The sequence below is a fragment of the Rhinoderma darwinii genome, chromosome 3 (genome assembly GCF_050947455.1).
Source record: "Rhinoderma darwinii isolate aRhiDar2 chromosome 3, aRhiDar2.hap1, whole genome shotgun sequence".
Lineage (NCBI taxonomy): Eukaryota > Metazoa > Chordata > Amphibia > Anura > Rhinodermatidae > Rhinoderma > Rhinoderma darwinii.
The window spans coordinates 186,184,922-186,205,715 of record NC_134689.1 but is presented as its reverse complement, the minus strand read 5'-3'; the positions used below and the strand labels follow the sequence as shown (position 1 = coordinate 186,205,715).

At 39.9% G+C, this 20,794-nt stretch overlaps 1 protein-coding gene across 1 annotated transcript in view; it reads left to right on the top strand.

Moving 5' to 3' along the window:
• Positions 1–685: 685 nt before the first annotated feature.
• LOC142747933 (tetraspanin-12-like) overlaps positions 686–20,794 on the top strand; it is an 84,581-nt gene continuing 64,472 nt past the window's right edge. Inside the window, exons 1-2 of the mRNA XM_075855046.1 lie at positions 686–767; positions 20,538–20,645. Coding sequence (XP_075711161.1) covers positions 20,559–20,645 — 87 coding nt within the window. The 5' untranslated portion in view covers positions 686–767; positions 20,538–20,558. The remainder of the gene's footprint in view (positions 768–20,537; positions 20,646–20,794) is intronic.

Below are 20,794 nucleotides of genomic sequence, written 5' to 3'. Positions count from 1 at the left end.
CACAGTGCCTGAAAATACATCGGTATGCTGATCAGTGGGAGCCCCAGGGTTTGGACCTAAGGATAGGCCATCATTGTGCATTCCCAGAAAGTCTCTCTACGTTTAAGGCAACTTGACTTTTGCACATCATTTTACGGTTTATATACATGAAAGGCTGAGTAATTTTAAGTGACAGCTTGTATTATAGCCCAGAGCTCTATTCACATTTCTGCTGGTTTCTATCAGAAATAGTTTGTCAACAGTGGGACTATTAGCAATTTTTACGTTCGATTACTGGATAGTGCCTGGTGTAAAAATGATACTACCGAGAATGCAAATCGCCAGCAAGCTCTGTGCAGATATTGAATCCCCAAGGGATGCTGGGGGATGTGATCTCACTAGCATGCAGAATTGTAAATGTAACTGTGAATTATTATGGGCTATAATATGGGATCAGTATATAAAAAGCGTTTGCAAAATTTCTCAAGTTTTTATATCGATTAAAATGTGAATGTTGTTGATAAATTATTAGTTGTTGGAAGTAGATAGAATCCTCATCAACCAAAACTAAGCATACATCTTAAATTGGAAAACCCCTTTGGTTTACAGTACATTGAATGCCTTCCAACATTTTCATTGTTTGTTGAATGGAACATTACTGCTTAATATTGTAGATCTTATTGAATGTCACAATCATGCTTCTTCTTTTACAGTACTTTGGGAGCTTGTTAGTAATTTTCTGCGTTGAGTTGGCATGCGGAATATGGACGTATGAACAGGAAATCACGGTATGTTTTGTAACGACACCATTTTGGGGTATATATATATGTTAATGTTTAAATGTTAGAATTTTTGGGAGGTAATGCAAAAATAAAACCAATTCCTCCATTTTTTTTAATGGAAAAACAATATGTGTTTATTCTTTATTTACTTTGTCTGTCTTTTTTTTCCCACAACTTTATTAAAACTTTTATTTATCTTTGTTTTTCTTTTTGTCCCTCTAGGGGACTTTTACTTATTAATTTTACTTTTAAATAATGCATTGGCATAAGCTCTGTATTTCATTGCATTAGTGCCTGTCACATATAAAACTAAAATACATCTATCAGGCGATGCCTAAGGCATGGCATAATAGGCAACTTCATATGGCAGTCATGTGGGCCTTTCTTAGACAGCTGGCTGCCATGTTCAATAGCGTTGCGGGGGTCAGCGATGGTGACATAGAGGGAGTCCCCTCCCTTTGTTTTGATCGTTTAGATGCATCGGTCACCATCTAAGAGGTTTAACACTTGTCCTCCCACGGACACAGCTTCTCCTCAGTTGTTCTGAATTGCATTTACTCACTGTAAATATCTAGAAGGTTAAAGCCTAATTTATTTCATTAATTGACAAGTCACAGTTTCTCAAGTCATAGTCACAGAGCTACAATACAGAAGGCTAATATCTTAGCTGTTGTTTATCTTGCATTGTACGGCTCCATGCAAAACAGACATGGAAGTTCAATGCGGTCAACGATGAAGTTATGGCTAAAGTGTACCTCCACTTTCAGTGAAAAATGATTATAGTACAGGAGTGTTTAGGAATAGGCACTATAACCATTTTTCTAAATCACTTGTGTTACTGATTTGGCTTCTGGCAGCAGCATGGACTGTGTAAAGTCTGTGTTGCCGGCTGCTCATATCTCTTCAGTGGGAAACAGAGCGTCCCGCTCGTCTCCGCGGCTCCCGGATCCAGCATGGCTGTTACCGCTTTCATTTGTTTTAGATATTTCTATTCTCTTTTCAAGACACCATAACAAACAAAGAAAGGTTCCATCAATGCTCAACAATGTTTAATCATTTGTTAGTCACCATAATCCAAATACACATATGCATGCCATGAAACAAACAGCAATATAAACTACATTAGGCTTTTTGTTAAAAAGAGTCCTCCCACCAAACACTTTTATGGCATATCACCTAGATTCTGAGAATGGGTGTTCCTGGTCTGCATCCCGGCAGAGACAGATTAGTGCTGCCCTTCACTGAGCACGCTTTTATATCATATATTTATATATATTTTTATATATATATATATAAAAATCCCTTTTAAACTATGAAGTAATAGTACAGTACGTTGCAGCAAGAGGGTCATTTCTGAGAACTTCCACGCTATAATGCCATGGTGATAGTGCGGGTAGAGGAGCTAGGCCACGCCTTGACCAGCAGGTCTTGGCTGTAACTTACAGCCGACATCCCGCTGTAATGGCCATTTAACTTCTTAGATGCTGCGGTCAATAGCGACCGCGGCACCGAAGGAGTTTAACAGCGGGAGTAGGCTCACTCTGTCACCACATCAGCACCACCACAATGTGAATGTAGGGTGCTGATAAATTGTCATCACAGCCAAAGGTCTGCCATGTGTATGTGCCTATTAGGCCCTGCCTAAGTCAGGGCCTAATAGGTTGTCTGTCAGTATGACACTGATGGCAATAATAAAATGCAGTACAGAAGTACTTCAGTGTAATGTAAAAGCGATGAACAGATCACATTTCAAGTACCATAGTGGGACTATACCTAAAAGAAATATTTAAATAAAGTTGTCTTAGTTTTTTTTAAAATTTATTTCAAAATAGTTTTATTTGCGGGTCATACCTGCATAAATGTCTTACTTTTGCAGCATTGAGATAAAGCTGGCAGAGGAGCTGTTACCAGGCCATCACTTGCGGGCGTCGGTTGTATTATCTATGTATTGTATATTTAATAGCGACCATGGCTCCTAAGTAGTAGATGCAATCGCAGGGTGCCGATGAGTTTACATGGCAGCCGGAGGCCTAACAATGGCCCACCAGTCTGTCACATATGAGCGCTTATTAGGCCCTGCCTGTCAGACAGGCATAATACATTGCAATACAGGAGTATTGCAATGTTGTATACAAGCAATCAGGAGATTTGATCCACCTATAGAGGGATAGTAAAAAAGAAAAAGTTTATAGAAAAAATTAAAAATTCCTAAAAAACTATGGCATTCAGAATGTGATGACACAAAAAATATATATTTTATTGTGAGAAAAGTAATAACGAAATAAATCTATATAAATTTGGTATGGCCCAGAATGACCCAGAGAACTAAGTTAACATGTCATTTGTACGGCATGGTAAACGGCATAAAAATAAAACTTTGATAACAATAGAGACATTTTCCTTTACGCCCCCTCAAAAAATGTTTTTATAAAAGTTGTTCAATACATTATATGTAACCCAAAATGGTGCCTATAAAAAACACATGACCCTAAGTTTAGCATGTATGTCGAGAACGTTGCCGATGTACATGCTAAGCGTTTTTATAGGACTCCATTAGCCCGAGGAAGGCCAAAAGAGTGTCCTATTGGCCTTCGTCCCACTGGTATACTTCAGGATACCTTTTTTCTTTGGAGGATGGAATAGCTTAGTAGATTACGATTTCCATCCCTATGGATCCCGCAAAAAAGTATAGCGTGCGATATAGGTTTATTAACATGATAAGAGAGATGTATGCTGCTGTATGACTTATATAAAAGTATTGGGCTTTTCAATAGTCTTTCATGATGTATACGTTAAACGCATTCCATTATACAATAGTTATTTGTACCCCAAAATGGTACAATTAAAAAATATATAACTCATCCTAAAAAAACTAAAACTAAAAAAAGCTATAAATCTCGGAATGTGCCGATGCAAAAACAAATTTTAAGTAAAATATAAAAAAAGATACATATCTGGTATAGGCATAACCGTAATGACCCGTAGAATAAAACCACCTCCAAAGAACCACACAGGAACTTTGCTATCAAATATAACAATTCTTTATTAGAAATACATACATGAAATACATAGCCCCCCGGAAGAAGCTATGTGCAAAACGCATGTTGGGGTTTAGACCCCCCCCCCCCCCCCATTGTGCTGGTGTGTATGCCTCACTTTACCTGACTTTGTTATTAACCATCCTTTTCACTTAGCTTTGTGGACTGTTTGTCCACTATTTAATGTGTGTTTTACATGGTTTACCAGTCTCTTATTGCACTATTTGCACTTTATTACAATAGGACCTGGTCTATGAGGGGTCTCATCTTTGTGGATAATGTGTATCTTTTAATATATGTGTTTTACATGTATGTATTTCTAATAAAGAATTGTTATATTTGATAGCAAAGTTCCTGTGTGGTTCTTTGTAGGTGGTCATATTTTGGTGTCACACCGAACAGTGAAGTTTACTTAATGCACGTATATTGGCCCAATTGTATTAGTTGGTGACCCGTAGAATAAAGTTAAAAATGTATTTATACCGTTCGATGAACAGCATGACAAAACAAAAACAGAAAAACAATGGCTATATTGCTGTTTTGTTTTTTCCCTTCCAAATAAAATTCACGAAAATTAATCCATGAGTGATACGTTCCCATGGTACCATTAAAATAATCCAACTTGTGCCACAAAAAACAAGCTCTCATATAGCTGCATAGATGGAAAAATACTAAAGTTATGGTTCTCCGAATGAGGTACTTAAAAAATGTAACCAATCACTGCGTCCTGAAGGCCAGAATGGGCCTTGTCCTATTCCCAAAATAATCATTTGTGGTTTATCCATGGGATATGCCATAAATGTCTGATAGATGCAGGTCCCAGTTCTGCATCTTCGCATTCAGACCGGGAATGTAAGCGGCTCTCTCCTTTAATTTCTATGGGAGTTGAGGAAACAGCTGAGCCCACTTGGTGACCCCCATTTTGGAGATTGGTGCAGGTCGCAGAGGTGGGATCGCATTTATCAGACATTTGTGACGTATTCCATGTATATGCCATAAATGTATAAGTTAAAGAGGCTCTGTCACCAGATTTTGCAACCCCTATCTCCTATTGCAGCAGATCGGCGCTGCAATGTAGATAAGAGTAACGTTTTTTTTTTTTTTAAAACGAGCATTTTTGGCCAAGTTATGACCATTTTTATATTTATGCAAATGAGGCTTTCTAAAGTACAACTGGGCGTGTTTAAAGTAAAAGTACAACTGGGCGTGTATTATGTGCGTACATCTGGGCGTTTTTACTTCTTTTACTAGCTGGGCGTTGTGAATGGGAGTGTATGATGCTGACGAATCAGCATCATCCACTTCTCTTCGTTAACACCCAGCTTCTGGCAGTGCACAGCTTCTGGCAGTGCACAGACACAGCGTGTTCTCGAGAGATCACGCTGTGACGTCACTCACTTCCTGCCCCAGGTCCTGCATCGTGTCGGACGAGCGAGGACACATCGGCACCAGAGGCTACAGTTGATTCTGCAGTAGCATCAGCGTTTGCAGGTAAGTAGCTACATCGACTTACCTGCAAACGCCGATGCTGCTGCAGAATCAAATGTAGCCTCTGGTGCCGATGTGTCCTCGCTCGTCCGACACGATGCAGGACCTGGGGCAGGAAGTGAGTGACGTCACAGCGTGATCTCTCGAGAACACGCTGTGTTTCTGTGCACTGCCAGAAGCTGGGTGTTAACGAAGAGAAGTGGATGATGCTGATTCGTCAGCATCATACACTCCCATTCACAACGCCCAGCAAGTAAAAGAAGTAAAAACGCCCAGATGTAACGAACACAATACACGCCCAGTTGTACTTTTACTTTAAACACGCCCAGTTGTACTTTAGAAAGAGATAATCCAGTTTGATCACATCAGTGCTGAACTTAAAAAAGAAATTGAGACGGTTAAGACTCTGGTTGATACCCCTGGCTTTGATAAAAAAGATAAAATCCTACAACAATCTCTAGAGAGGTTTACTAATCATCTAAAAGAGCGTAAGCACTTCCAGTTCCAGAGAGATCTGCAGGAATTTAGGGAGAAAAAGGCTTATGATTTTGTTAACCAACAACAACAGCAGCACCAGCAGTTAAATAGGGGTCTAAGAGAATCTGACCCATCTACATCTGAGAGTGAAACAACAGACTCTGAAAGAGTGGGCCCTTTCTTTGGAACTGGTGGTGGTAGACAGAAATTTAGGGGAGGTGCCAGAGGTAGGAATAGAGGTCGAGCTAGAGCTTCTTCCAATAGTGGCAGTAATTTTTTATCCAACAATCCCCCCATTTCCCGCTACATGCTGAGGGGACAAAAGGATTAGTGAAGGGAAAAGGTACGGATAAGTTACAAATTATTAATTTATCTGAATACAATCTGAGTGCATCTGAGACCATGTTATTAGAGAAGGGGCTTTCATTTGTCCCCACAGTGAAGTTTGATTCATTTACCTGGATTAAAGAGGCTCTGTCACCAGATTTTGCAACCCCTATCTGCTATTGCAGCAGATAGGCGCTGCAATGTAGATTACAGTAACGTTTTTATTTTAAAAAAACGAGCATTTTTGGCCAAGTTATGACCATTTTTGTAGTTATGCAAATGAGGCTTGCAAAAGTCCAAGTGGGTGTGTTTAAAAGTAAAAGTCCAAGTGGGCGTGTATTATGTGCGTACATCGGGGCGTTTTTAATACTTTTACTAGCTGGGCGCTCTGAAGAGAAGTAACATCCTCTTCTCTTCAGAACGCCCAGCTTCTGACAGTGCAGATCTGTGACGTCACTCACAGGTCCTGCATCGTGACGGCCACATCGGCACCAGAGGCTACAGTTGATTCTGCAGCAGCATCAGCGTTTGCAGGTAAGTTGATCTTACCTGCAAACGCTGATGCTGCTGCAGAATCAACTGTAGCCTCTGGTGCCGATGTGGCCGTCACGATGCAGGACCTGTGAGTGACGTCACAGATCTGCACTGTCAGAAGCTGGGCGTTCTGAAGAGAAGAGGATGTTACTTCTCTTCAGAGCGCCCAGCTAGTGAAAGTATTAAAAACGCCCCGATGTACGCACATAATACACGCCCACTTGGACTTTTACTTTTAAACACACCCACTTGGACTTTTGCAAGCCTCATTTGCATAACTACAAAAATGGTCATAACTTGGCCAAAAATGCTCGTTTTTTTAAAATAAAAACGTTACTGTAATCTACATTGCAGCGCCTATCTGCTGCAATAGCAGATAGGGGTTGCAAAATCTGGTGACAGAGCCTCTTTAAGGACCTAAATCTGTTTGCTCGCAAACTAAAATGGATAAAATTTTTCAAACATCACAACCGGAAACAATTTATTGAAATGGGTTTAGAAGAATCTGATTTGGAAGGCCTAGAAGCCTTGGAAGGGTTGCTTGAGGAATCGAGTAGAGCCCCAGGACTAGGCCCCTTTACCAATTTAAAAACTAAAAGTAAGAAGTTGCCGCCAATAGGAGATTTTACTAATGTGGATTTATTTGTTGACATGGTGGGAGATGAAATTAAGGCCTTGAGTCAAGATATGAGGGGCATTGACAACAATTTGTCTTGGTCTGAACTGTTAGCTCTTACCACTCTGGAGAAAAAACGAAATATCGTTTTAAAAGCATCTGATAAGGGTGGTAACATCGTTGTTATGAGCAGGGAAGACTATAAGAAAATGTGTGAAGACATTTTGCTCAATCCTGACTGTTATACCATTTTAAAAGATAATCCCACAGCACTGTTCAAAAAGGAGCTTTTGGGCATTTTGCGTGATGCAAAAAGCAGGCCTTTGATCAGTGCTAGTGAATTTAATTTCTTGTTTCCACAATTTCCCATCATGGCATGTTTCTATAGCCTGCCCAAAATCCACAAAGGGTATCCCCCCTTACGTGGCAGACCTATTGTTTCAGGCATCAACAATCTAACACAGAACGTGAGCACATATATAGATAAGGTGTTGCGTCCGTTTGTACTGGGCCTCACATCATATGTACGTGATACTATGGATGTCTTGAAACAAATTGAGGGTATCACACTGGAACATAATACACTATTGGCCAGCCTGGACGTAGAGGCTTTGTATTCTTCTATTCCACATAGACTTGGTTGTGAGGCGGTAGAATATTTCCTTAGATCCAGAGGTACTCAATTTGTGGCTCATAACCAACTTGTTTTGCAGTTACTACATTTTGTGTTGGAAAAAAATGTATTTATCTTTGAAGACAAGATTTTTCACCAGCAATGTGGTACAGCAATGGGGAGTCCTACTGCTCCCACCTATGCAAATTTATTTCTTGGCTGGTGGGAAGAGACAATTGTTTTTGGGGATAGATTTGCCAAGTGGACTTCATCAATAGGGATCTGGATCAGATATATTGATGACGTGTTGCTGTTTTGGAATTCAACAGTGGAGGAATTCAATAGCTTTGTAGCAGCCCTTAATATAAACGATCTAGGGCTAAGGTTCACATGTGAAATCAGTAATCAAGAACTGTCCTTTCTAGATCTTAAAATCATTAAAACAGTGGAAGGTACAATTCGTACAAAAGTACACCGTAAGGAAACAGCAACCAACAGTTTCCTCCAATGGAATAGTTGCCACCCTTATCCCCTTAAACGTGGTATCCCCAAAGGCCAGTTTGAGAGTACGCCGGAACTGTAGCTCGTTGGACGATTTCGAGAGGCAGGCGCAGGAGCTCACTGGTAGATTGAAGGATAGAGGCTTTCCTATGGGAGTAATCAGAAAGGCCTATGAGGGTGCGAGGGATGCAGATAGGCAGAGTCTTCTTGTCCCTAGAATACGGAAAGAGGAAAAAGTCACAAGACTCATAGGCACTTATGATTCCAAACAATGTGAAATTATGCAAATTTTGAAAAGGTACTGGCGTATTCTTAGTGCTGATGCAGATTTGGTAGATCAGATCACACAATGGCCCTCAGTCACGTTCCGCAGAGGCAAAAACATTAGGGATAGGGTCATGCAGAGTTGTTTCGACCCCATTACACAAGAAGGAACTTGGCTGGACAGACAGATACCGGGTACACATAGATGTGGCAGTTGCAAAGCCTGTGATTTCATTCAGAGAGGAAACAAATTTAAAAGTGTTGCCACGAAGGTGGAGTACGATATTCGAGATTTTGTCAATTGTAAAACAGCAGGAGTGGTTTACTTGATAACATGTCCATGTCCACTGAATTATGTGGGCAAAACGGTGCGGCAGTTTCGGCGCCGGATTAGAGAGCATGTTGGAGATATTGTCCATTCGAGAGATACTCCTATATCCAAACACGTACATGCAAAACATCAGGGTAGAGCAGAATGTCTAAAATTTCAGGCAATTGAACTCATAAGGTCCCCTAAACAGGGAGGGACTGGGATAACCTCATTCTGCGTAAAGAAGCCCAGTGGATTTATAGACTGGCGTGTGTACAACCAGCAGGTTTAAACGAGCAGACAAATGATGCCTGTTTTATTTAAATATGCATTTTCATCGTTTGATATCCTTTCAAGGCAGCCAGCTATATGGCCGTTGTGCCAGGTTTTTATTTAGCAATTAGCATTTTGTCATTTGGGCTAATAGGCATGGTCCTGTTCAGCAGGTGTTTCAAAAACTTCAAAGTGTGGGTGACATTACATCGTTTATTCATTTATACAATATGTACTTACAGGGAAGGTGCTTTATCAATGGTAGTCCAGTTGCGGGCTTGAGCTGATCCGCAATACTTATCCAAATTCTTAATATCGTTATACTCCTTTCTTAATCATGGTTAGTTCTTGTGCAGCATGGGCGATGCGTCTCTGGCCTCCACTGCGCCTGCGCGTTCGTTTCGATGTTGGTTCCGGGTTTGTCAGCTGACAGCCGGGAGTCACATGGACAGGCGTCACGAATTTGGGGGGTGATGGTGATTGGCTGGTTCGGAGAGCGCTGCCGAGGACAGGGGGAGGAGTTAGGTGCTTATAGTAACTCAGAGTCCCGTAGTGAGGCATGCCGCTGATATCTATGCGAGCATGCTTCCGTGGTTTACAGCAGAATATCTGCTGTTGAACTAATATCGCTGGCATCCGGGCCAGAGTAACCAAGCTACAGACCCCTGATGATAAGTATAGAAACGCGTAGGGTCGGGTTTAATGAGGAATTTTAGCATAGGGGACAGTGGCATTGTTGTATACCTTAGCATTAGGAGTTTCCGGTGCGGTTATCGCGGGCTCTAGTGTGTTTTAAGGTCAAAACTACTGTCATGCCCATGTTTAAATGCTGATTCCGTATTGATATCTTTTATAAATTACTGAGTCATAGAGGGTTCACAATTGAATCAGGACTTGGTAGTTTTTGTTTAATACGTTTTTAATACACACGGTGGGGCTTTTTCACAGTGGTGATTGTACCCCTGTTTTTAGAGAGTTATACAAAATAAAGTTATATTTTACTCATATATCACTTCAGTGAATGTGTTAACGAAGAGAAGTGGATGTTGCTGATTCGTCCGCATCATACACTCCCATTCACAACGCCCAGCTAGTAAAAGAAGTAAAAATGCCCAGATGTACGCACATAATACACGCCCAGTTGTACTTTTACTTTAAACACGCCCAGTTGTACTTTAGAAAGCCTCATTTGCATAAATATAAAAATGGTCATAACTTGGCCAAAAATGCTCGTTTTAAAAAAAACAAAAAGTTACTCTTATCTACATTGCAGCGCCGATCTGCTGCAATACGAGATAGGGGTTGCAAAATCTGGTGACAGAGCCTCTTTAAGAATACCCCTATAAGGAGTTAATGTATCGCAGTGTTTTATTAAAAACGATTGTGTTTCTTTGCTACCAGTACATGGTGGAATCTCTGAGAGCTGAATATATAAAAGCAGAAAATATTAGGTGTGCAGATGTGAACAGTGCCATAGTGAATGGATGCCTCTTACATTGAATCTTATAATAAAAGCATTCATTTAGCTGCATTGTTGCTCTATAGCCATTCTATTACAAATGATACCCTCAAATTACAATAATCATGCACAATCCGAACACTTAGGAGCCGGTCATTATACTCCCAGAAAATAATAGACATCTCATACAAAAGGGCGTCTTACATGTTTACGCTTTGTACACACCGCATTTCAATTTCGTGTAAATTCCTCTCTACAATTCTAAAGCCGTGCTGAAATCCTTGTCAAAACAGTCCCAATCTTTATAATATATGACTGCAGACCTATATGTTTATATTACCAAGGTATCCCAAACAGTTTGTGGAGCATTTTATCTATATTTCGCAGACCATAACATGTCTTGTAAAACACAAGTCTGTTTCCAGTCTTTCATTTGTATCAGCTATAGTGCCAAGTCAAACAATATTTGCTTACTTTGTTAGTCATACAATGCTGATAGGAAAGCGTCTGGAAACGGCAACAAAATATGTTTTTTTTATATGGCATACTAAGGACATGACATTGTTTTTCTCCAATTCAAATTATTTTACACATCAGAGAAGTTTTCACACAAATCTAAAGCACATAAGGAGAATTTTTTTTATGTGGATGATTATTAGGTACATATGTAATGTGAAGGAATATTCATGGAAATCTCATGCAATGGGAGTCATGTGGCACAAGACCCCCTTGCCTAACTGTTTTGCCAACATTTTGATGTGATTGATACATAAAGCCTGCAAAATCACTGGCAGAGGGTATACTGCGCTGTGTTTCTGCCGCAAATTTTTGCAATATTTTGGGGCAATATTTGATAAAAATTGGAGAATATTGCAAAAATCACTTTAGAAACTTTGTATAATTTATGGGTAAGTTCACACATTGCAAATTTTTTGCTGAAATTTTTGCAACTAAAAATCTGTTTTATACATCTCATGGGTGACGTTTAGGAAAAACGCCACGTTTTATGTGGCGTTTTTCCAGACCATTTTTGTAGCAAAATACGCTGCGGACAGACGTTAGCTGGAAATCAGTGGGGAAATAAAAGAACGTGCTACAAGCATTATGTTTTTTAAGTGCCGCTTTTTCTTGCGTTTTTATAAATTCACATCAAGCCTGGCTTTGGCATTTTCTTTCAAGAATTGTAGTAGTCTTTTTTTGCCTTTTCAAGAAAATACAAGTGTCAATGTGTGTTGCGTTGTTTTATGGCGTTTTTCAGCATTTATCATGAGATGCAAAGAGAAATCATCTTTGCATCACATTGTCTTTGAATTACTTAATTAGCCATGTGAAAAACGGCGCCTAAAAAAATGCAGGTAGTAAAACACATTATTAGCAAAAACGCCATAAAATAATGCATGTACGATTTTCAAAAAAACTTGGTTTTGTTAACCACTTCCTGACCAGGAACTTTACCCCCCTTCCTGACCAGGCCCATTTTTACGTTTTAGCCATGTGCCAATTTAAAAGCAAATTGTTGTTGTATTATTTTTCCAACCTACATGTATTTGGTCTTTTTTTTCTCAGAACGTATTGGGCTTCCATATTGTGTAAAAAAAATAATAGATATATTTTAAATATGGAAGGAAAAGAAGTTGAAAAAAAATATGTGAATTTGTGATTTTAGGTGTTTTTTGTTTTTTTTCTACATCTGGTGCATGCCACTGGGTGAACACACCTGAATACATATTTGGCAACTTCTGCCGACTTCAACGATACCAAATATGTGTGCATTTCTTACACGCTAGGCGCAAGGTGGCGCTTACAATGAATGGTGCGCAAACTGGCTTCTAGAGAAAAAATGCTGGTTCGCTGACACCATACGACCATTACAGATGTTGTGGCGTTTCCAGTCCACAAAAATTGATGGCCTATCCTCAGGATAGGCCATCAATATCTGATCGGTCAGGGTCCGATACCTGGCACCCCCGTCGATCAGCTGTTTTAAAGGGGCCATAGTGATCGTGCGAGCCGTGCTTCCACTTCATTTCCATTACAGCTCACACTGTGAATCGTGGACACACTTGTACCAGCGGTTCACCGTATTACAGCTTTGAAATGAACAGACTGTAATACAGTGAACCGCTGCTAGAAGTGTGTCCACGATTCACAGTGTAAGCAGTAAAGGAAATGAAGGGGAAGCGACGATCGTACGAGCATCGCAGGCCTTTCAAAACACCTGATAGGCAGGGCTGCGGGGAGACGGGCCACCACCGATCAGATATTGATGGCTTATCCTGAGGATAGGCCATCAATTTTTGTGGACTGGAAAACCCCTTTGACCCCCCCCCAAAATGATTATTTTATGGAAAGTAGACCCCAAGGTATTAATTTAACGACCGATCAAAGACTTAAAAATCTGGCGTGTAAAATGTCTGCAGCATGCAGATGAGTTTTGTAAAATCTCATCTACTTGCCTTGTACTGTAATCCGCTGCAGACTTTGCCTGCGCAAAGCCGCAGGTAAAATATACAGTGAATCCGCCACATCTAATGTTACCCTAAGGCCCAGTTCACACAGAGTTTTTTGGCGCTGATTTTGACATGGAAACCATGTCGGAATCGACGCCGATATATGTGGCCGAAATTTTCTTATTCCCGGACGGTTGGGAGGCAGAAAAAGCGTTCTACTGCCTGCGGCTCTCAATGGCCTCGGGTAAAGAACATGACAAAAAAGTGCAAGCAGGTCAAAATCTGCCTCAAAATTCCTTCAGGAATTTTGATGCAGATTTTTTTCTGCCTGCAAAATACTCCGTGTGAGTTACATGGTGACTTTGGCTACGACACAGGTTGTCCGACCAAAGATCGCTATGTCCCATAGTGTACACCTCAAGTAATGAAAGTCAATGTGGTTGCGTTGCGACCTGCAAGTAACTGCGACACGACCGTTTGGATTTCTTGCAACTGTCACGTCGTGGCGACTTGCGCTTTGCAACACAACCACATTGACTTTTATTACATGTAATGTAGGCTACGGAACATAGCAATCTTTGGCCGGTCGACCTGTGCCGTGGGTGGCCAAAGTCGCCGTGTAGCAGGTAGACAAATTTATTTATAGAGAAAATTTTTATTGAAAAAAAAGTTTTGTTTTTTTTTACATTACATTATTCTTCTCCCTCCCTGGCAGTCTGCTGGAGAGGGAGAAGATGCAGCTGGTGATCGCTGTGACAGCCTGACCAGATACCACTCTGAAGCTTGGTGATACTGCTGTCTGCTCCTAACCGTCGGCACACATGTGATCGCTGTGACAGGCTGTCACAGCGTTCACATAGCTGAGCTCCTTACAGTCGGCTTGCAAGCACTGCTGGGAGGAGCAATGTGATCGCTGTGACAGCTGTGTCACGGAGCTAAATGCCGCCGGAGGGAGGCAAACCTGCAAACTCTGCAGGACGTTCTGGAATGGCTATGGGCGGTCCACAAGTGGTTAAGATGCGTTTTTTGTTGGTCAAAGAAAGCTACACAAAAAGTGTCTGTGAAAGAAGCTTTAGGTCTTATTTACACAGTGCAGATTTGCTGCAAATTTTGCCAGTATTTTTCAGCCAAAACCAGAAACGGAACCTAAACAGAAAAAATATATAAAGGAAGGCATTATTGGTCTGCTCCCTTGGATCCATTTCTGGTTATGGCTTAAAACATGTAAGCAAAATCTGCAGTAAATGTGCAGTGTGTAAACAAGGCTTTATAGGTTGTTTCTGCAGCATGTGCATGGAGTTCTGCAAACCCCATTCAGAGGAATAGGAAATTTCTGCAACAAATCTGCAATGTGTGAACATACCCCAAAAGGTAAATCATCATCTTTTCACAAACTGCAAAAGACTCTTTTCTCTTCAACAAATTTCAAAGGGAATTTCGTAAAATTTGTATCGCTAACATGGGACATCTGAGAGCCAAAATACTCCTACATATGAGCAGGTCTTAAGGTGTGTTCACATCAGTCGACTTCGCTATTGTTTCTGCCAAAAAAACTGAAAACTTATGGAACAGAGACAAGCGGAAACTATTTTGCAACAGAGCCATTACCATTGTAATCATTGCAAATGGAAGCTATGGTTTCCATTTCCCTATCGATTCATGGGTTCCTCCGATGGAAAGGTCTAGCTGAATCCATGAACGGAAGGGTGACTCTTTCTGTTAGGGCTGTTCACGTGAGTGCTGGCCAGAATTCGTCTGTTGAATGGACTAGATGAGCAGAGGCCAGCGCTGATGTGAACAGGCCCTAAGTTGCTATTGCTCTTTAAAAGCCAAAATAGTGTATCATGCTCTACTGTAATCTAGTAAAAAACAAACAAACAATGGGATCATAACTGATCTGTCATATGTTGTGTCTTCAACGAAAATAGATCCTAAGTAATGTTACCAAAATTCAATTTTGCTAAACTTTATTACCTGTATACAAAATTCCAAATAAACAGCAATATGTATTTGATTTTTATAGCCAATTTATATATTTTTTTTGTACAATTTCTATATTTCAATATTCTAAGTCTTGGAAGAATTACTTTTGTGCTGCAGCATTTTCCAGCTTGTGTATTATATGTCCTCCCATATAAGTGGCATCGGTAATAAATATCTTTCTACATGCAGAGCTGTAGCATTGTGTAAGGGCAGGTGTGAAGGCTTTTCTATTGTCCTTACTATTTATGAGACACGGGAAGCCTGAATGAACATATCAAGTGTCTTTCCCAAGAGGCGCTAGAAAAGTTATCGATTTAATGTATATTTTCTGTACATACCTTGCCTTACGGTACAATAGCTGTACAGATTAATGTCAGGGTTCTGGTGAAAAAAGCCTAAAGCACTTATCTCAATGATCATAATTACAGTGCTATAAACTTACAGATCCCATGGGTGTCCATATAACATAGTGTTTGCTCAATATGATCCTCCATTAGTAGGTTTCTATAGCCTTTTAGCTCGTGTTAAGCTTAGATGTGGTAGTGATGGAATAGGACATGTTAGTACTGTCTATAATGTTATATTTATATAGCTGAAAAGAAATAAAGCAGCATGTAGTGGTGTAACTTTGAAATATAATGTGTATTAAAATGTAGTCCCTAAACACTGATATCAGAGACTGCTTCACTATACGGTCTGGTATATGGAGGTGGTATTAACAGAGACCTATAAGTTCCTTTAAAATGTAATTGTGAAGTCTGTAAAGGAAAAAAATATTCACATATTATTCACTCTAATGTATACATAGTAATGTATACTATGCTATAGTGTTCACAGTCTTTCAAGGACTTTAGGTCATCCAATAGTCCTCAATATTTGATTGTGGGGGTCAGATACTTGGGACCCCTGCTGATCAGGTATCTTTCATTGTTTACACGGCACAGCTCCATACATACAGAAAACTGCTTGAGCTGTTAATATTTGGAGTCCTTTTTTCCAAATAGATGAGAAATATGGCACATGCCTCCAGTCCCATATTTTCAGATCCCTCTTTTGGATTCTAAAATATCCCTACTGTTAGAGTTCTGGGTTACATGCTAGAATTATAATTGTTTTTCCATACTTTGCCATTTAAATTAGACACATTCAGGGATACAGACAGGTGTTGCACAATGCCACGTCTTGGAGAGAATGCATTATATAAAGTAAAAAGTACACCAAACAAGGCGAATAAAGACATATGCACAAAATAGTATGTAGGAATATTAAGGACCAATTATGTAAAAGATTCCCATGCTAAGGCCAGTAAATCTGGGGAGAGCATTTGTTCCACCAAGCAACAACCAGAGGCTCCGAAAATTCAGAGGAAAGGTTGAGCCTTTCTTCATTTTGGGGAAGCAGTGTAGTCCTGCCGGGGATGCTAGATTGTTTCTCTCTAGTATCCATTCTGGTGACCTCCATGCATTCAAAGATCATAATAAAATGAATTCTATTTTTAATGGATAAAAAAAGATAAGCTACCAATATACATTTAGTGTGTACAATGAGACGAACCCAAATCTTTCATATAATCAACAGATACAGATGTGTCCACCCCTACTTTTCTTGAATTGCGTTAAGTTACACAATTTTACATGATATCAATTCTATACAATCTCGGCAAAAAAGTATACCTTAACGTATACTTTATTTTAGCATGAGTCTTTGGGTGAAGAATGGTTAATTAATGGCTGACGAATGGCATCAGTTAGAGGCATCCGTCACAGCCATCCAGTAAAAAAAAAAGTTAAAATGTTACATTTTTTTTAGCATGGCAGTCTATGGGCAAATGACAGATGCCATCCGTCGGAGGTTTAAGTTTCTTTTACATGTTTGTTTAACATCTCGCACCATATATTTTTTCATTGGGGTACAAACTGTATTCTGCAGATGATTTGCACCTAAATGGAAGGGGGTCCGCTGTGCTGGGGGAGAGAATTCTAGCTGGGGTGGCGGAGTATTTAAACTAGGGCTGAGGAGGGAGGTCAATGTAGAAAAAAAAGGGGTAGCCAGGTTAGAGAGGGGTCAGACTATATTGGTGGGGGCAGAAACAGAATGTGGGGAGAGGACTAGACAACAGGATAAGGAGATCCTTTCGTTACAAAACATCAGTGTAAATAAAAAGGCCCGATTAATGTCAAATCACATTTCTGATAATAAAAGTGAAAAACTGACAGGCAAGTTAAAGTGTATGTTCACAAATGCCAGAAGTCTAGCAAGCAAAATGGGGGAGCTGGAGGCCTTGATACTGTAAGAAAATATAGATATAGTTGGTGTTGCTGAAACATGGCTGGACTCTTCACATGACTGGGCTGTAAATCTACAGGGTTTTACACTTTTTCGGAAAGACAGGACAAATAGGAAAGGTGGTGGTGTATGTCTGTATGTGAGAAATGATATGAAGGCGAGTGTGAAAGAGACAATAGTGGGTGAATACTGTGAGGAGGTTGAAACCTTGTGGGTGGAACTAGAAAGGGAGGTAAACACTGAAAAAATTACTTTTGGTGTAATCTATAGACCCCCCAATATAACTGAGGAGATGGAAGTTCAGCTATATAAACAGATGGAGCGGGCTGCACAGGCGGGTACTGTAGTGATAATGGGAGATTTTAATTTCCGGGATATTAATTGGTGTCATGGTTCCGCTTCAACTGCAAAGGGGAGACATTTCCTCAACCTGTTGCAGGAAAATTTTATGGGCCAGTTTGTGGAAGACCCGACTAGAGGTGAAGCTCTGTTGGATCTGGTCATTTCTAATAATGCAGATCTTGTTGGGAATGTCAATGTTCGTGAAAACCTCGGTAACAGTGATCATAATATAGTTACATTTTACCTATACTGTAAAAAACAAACGCAGGCTGGGAGGGCAAAAACATTTAATTTTAAGAAGGCCAATTTCCCCAGGATGAGGGCTGCAATTCAGGATATAGACTGGGAAGAACTAATGTCAAATAATGGAACAAATGATAAATGGGAGATTTTCAAATCTACTTTGAGTTATTATAGTGCAAAATTTATTCCTACTGGTAACAAGTATAAACGACTCAAATTAAACCCCACATGGCTTACACATTCTGTGAAAGGGGCAATACATGACAAAAAAAGGGCATTTAAAAAATACAAATCTGAGGGTACAGCTGTAGCCTTTGTAAAATATAAGGAGCTTAATAAAATCTGTAAAAATGTAATAAAATTAGCAAAAATACAAAATGAAAGGCAGGTGGCCAAGGATAGTAAAACAAATCCCAAAAAATTCTTCAAGCATATAAATGCAAAAAAGCCCAGGTCTGAACATGTGGGACCCCTAGATAATGGTAATGGGGAGTTGATCACAGGGGATCAAGAGAAGGCAGAGTTACTAAATGGGTTCTTTAGCTCTGTATATACAACTGAAGAAGGAGCAGCTGATGTAGCCGGTGCCAGTGCTGTTAATATATCAGTTGATATACTGAATTGGATGAATGTAGAGATGGTCCAAGCTAAATTAAATAAAATAAATGTGCACAAGGCCCCGGGACCAGATGGGTTACACCCTAGAGTTCTTAAAGAGCTTAGTTCAGTTATTTCTGTCCCCCTTTTCATAATATTCAGAGAATCTCTAGTGACTGGTATAGTGCCAAGGGACTGGCGCAGGGCAAATGTGGTGCCTATTTTCAAAAAGGGCTCTATGTCTTCCCCGGGTAATTATAGACCAGTAAGCTTAACATCCATCGTGGGGAAAATGTTTGAGGGGCTATTGAGGGACTATATACAGGATTATGTGACAATAAATAGCATTATAAGTGACAGCCAGCACGGTTTTACTAAGGACAGAAGTTGTCAAACTAACCTAATCTGTTTTTATGAAGAGGTGAGCAGAAGCCTAGACACAGGGGCCGCTGTGGATTTAGTGTTTTTGGACTTTGCAAAGGCATTTGACACTGTCCCCCATAGACGTCTAATGGGTAAATTACGGACTATAGGTTTAGAAAATATAGTTTGTAATTGGATTGAGAATTGGCTCAAGGACCGTATCCAGAGAGTTGTGGTCAATGATTCCTACTCTGAATGGTCACCGGTTATAAGTGGTGTACCCCAGGGTTCAGTGCTGGGACCCCTATTATTCAACTTATTTATTAATGATATAGAGGATGGGATTAATAGCACTATTTCTATTTTTGCAGATGACACCAAGCTATGCAATATAGTTCAGACTATGGAAGATGTTCATGAATTACAGGCAGATTTAAACAAACTAAGTGTTTGGGCGTCCACTTGGCAGATGAAGTTTAATGTAGATAAATGTAAAGTTATGCATCTGGGTACCAACAACCTGCATGCATCATATGTCCTAGGGGGAGCTACACTGGCGGATTCACTTGTTGAGAAGCATCTGGGTGTACTTGTAAATCATAAACTCAATAACAGCATGCAGTGTCAATCAGCTGCTTCAAAGGCCAGCAGGATATTGTCGTGTATTAAAAGAGGCATGGACTCGCGGGACAGGGATGTAATATTACCACTTTACAAAGCATTAGTGAGGCCTCATCTAGAATATGCAGTCCAGTTCTGGGCTCCAGTTCATAGAAAGGATGCCCTGGAGTTGGAAAAAATACAAAGAAGAGCAACGAAGCTAATTAGGGGCATGGAGAATTTAAGTTATGAGGAAAGATTGAAAGAATTAAACCTATTTAGCCTTGAAAAAAGACGACTAAGGGGGGACATGATTAACTTATATAAATATAGGGGGCACTCCCTCCGTCTGGAGAAAAAAAGGTTCAAGCTGCAGAGGCGACAAGGCTTCTTTACAGTGAGAACTGTGAATCTATGGAATAGTCTACCGCAGGAGCTGGTCACAGCAGGGACAGTAGATGGCTTTAAAAAAGGGTTAGATAATTTCCTAGAACAAAAAAATATTAGCTCCTATGTGTAGAAATTTTTCCTTCCCTTTTCCCTTCCCTTGGTTGAACTTGATGGACATGTGTCTTTTTTCAGCCGTACTAACTATGTAACTATGTAATATCTCGGGATTTGTTGGGTTTAGAGATAAGCTAAGGGAGGACACATCTGTAAGTATCTGAATACTTTATTTTGACAGTATTGAAAGTGTAGCCTGCCACACTATTCATTATAAAAAAGACATTTTATCAATTAAAGTCAATTGTCATACAGTTACAGATGTTTTTTTACATACAGTAAAAGTACCGTACTGTATATTTTCAATAAAAAACAAATCATTGGTATGTCCCAAACATGCTGTGAATGGGGTGTAAGTGAAGCCACGCACTCTGTAATTTGGTGATCACTAGTAAGGGTGTAGAGAGTGATTTATACTGAAAAATATGATCTGCCTACTTAATAGTCATGTTTAACTGAAAATGTATCTATGGAATATCTCATTTTGGATATTTTGGTATTATTTTAGGCTGTAATTCAGTGGTCGGATATGATTAGTTTGAAATCAAGAATGCCAAACTATGGTTTGCCCAGATATCAGTGGTTGACTAATGCATGGAATTTCTTTCAACGAGAGGTAAGCATATTTGTGGTTTCCTACGTTTTCTTTGTTTTTTATAATGAAGACACGCTTTCCCGCTAGTTCATGTAGAAGACGGTCTCTCTGTCTCAATTCTAAGGACCTGTTCACGTAACGATTTTTGGCCTATGTTTAGCATATCTGTA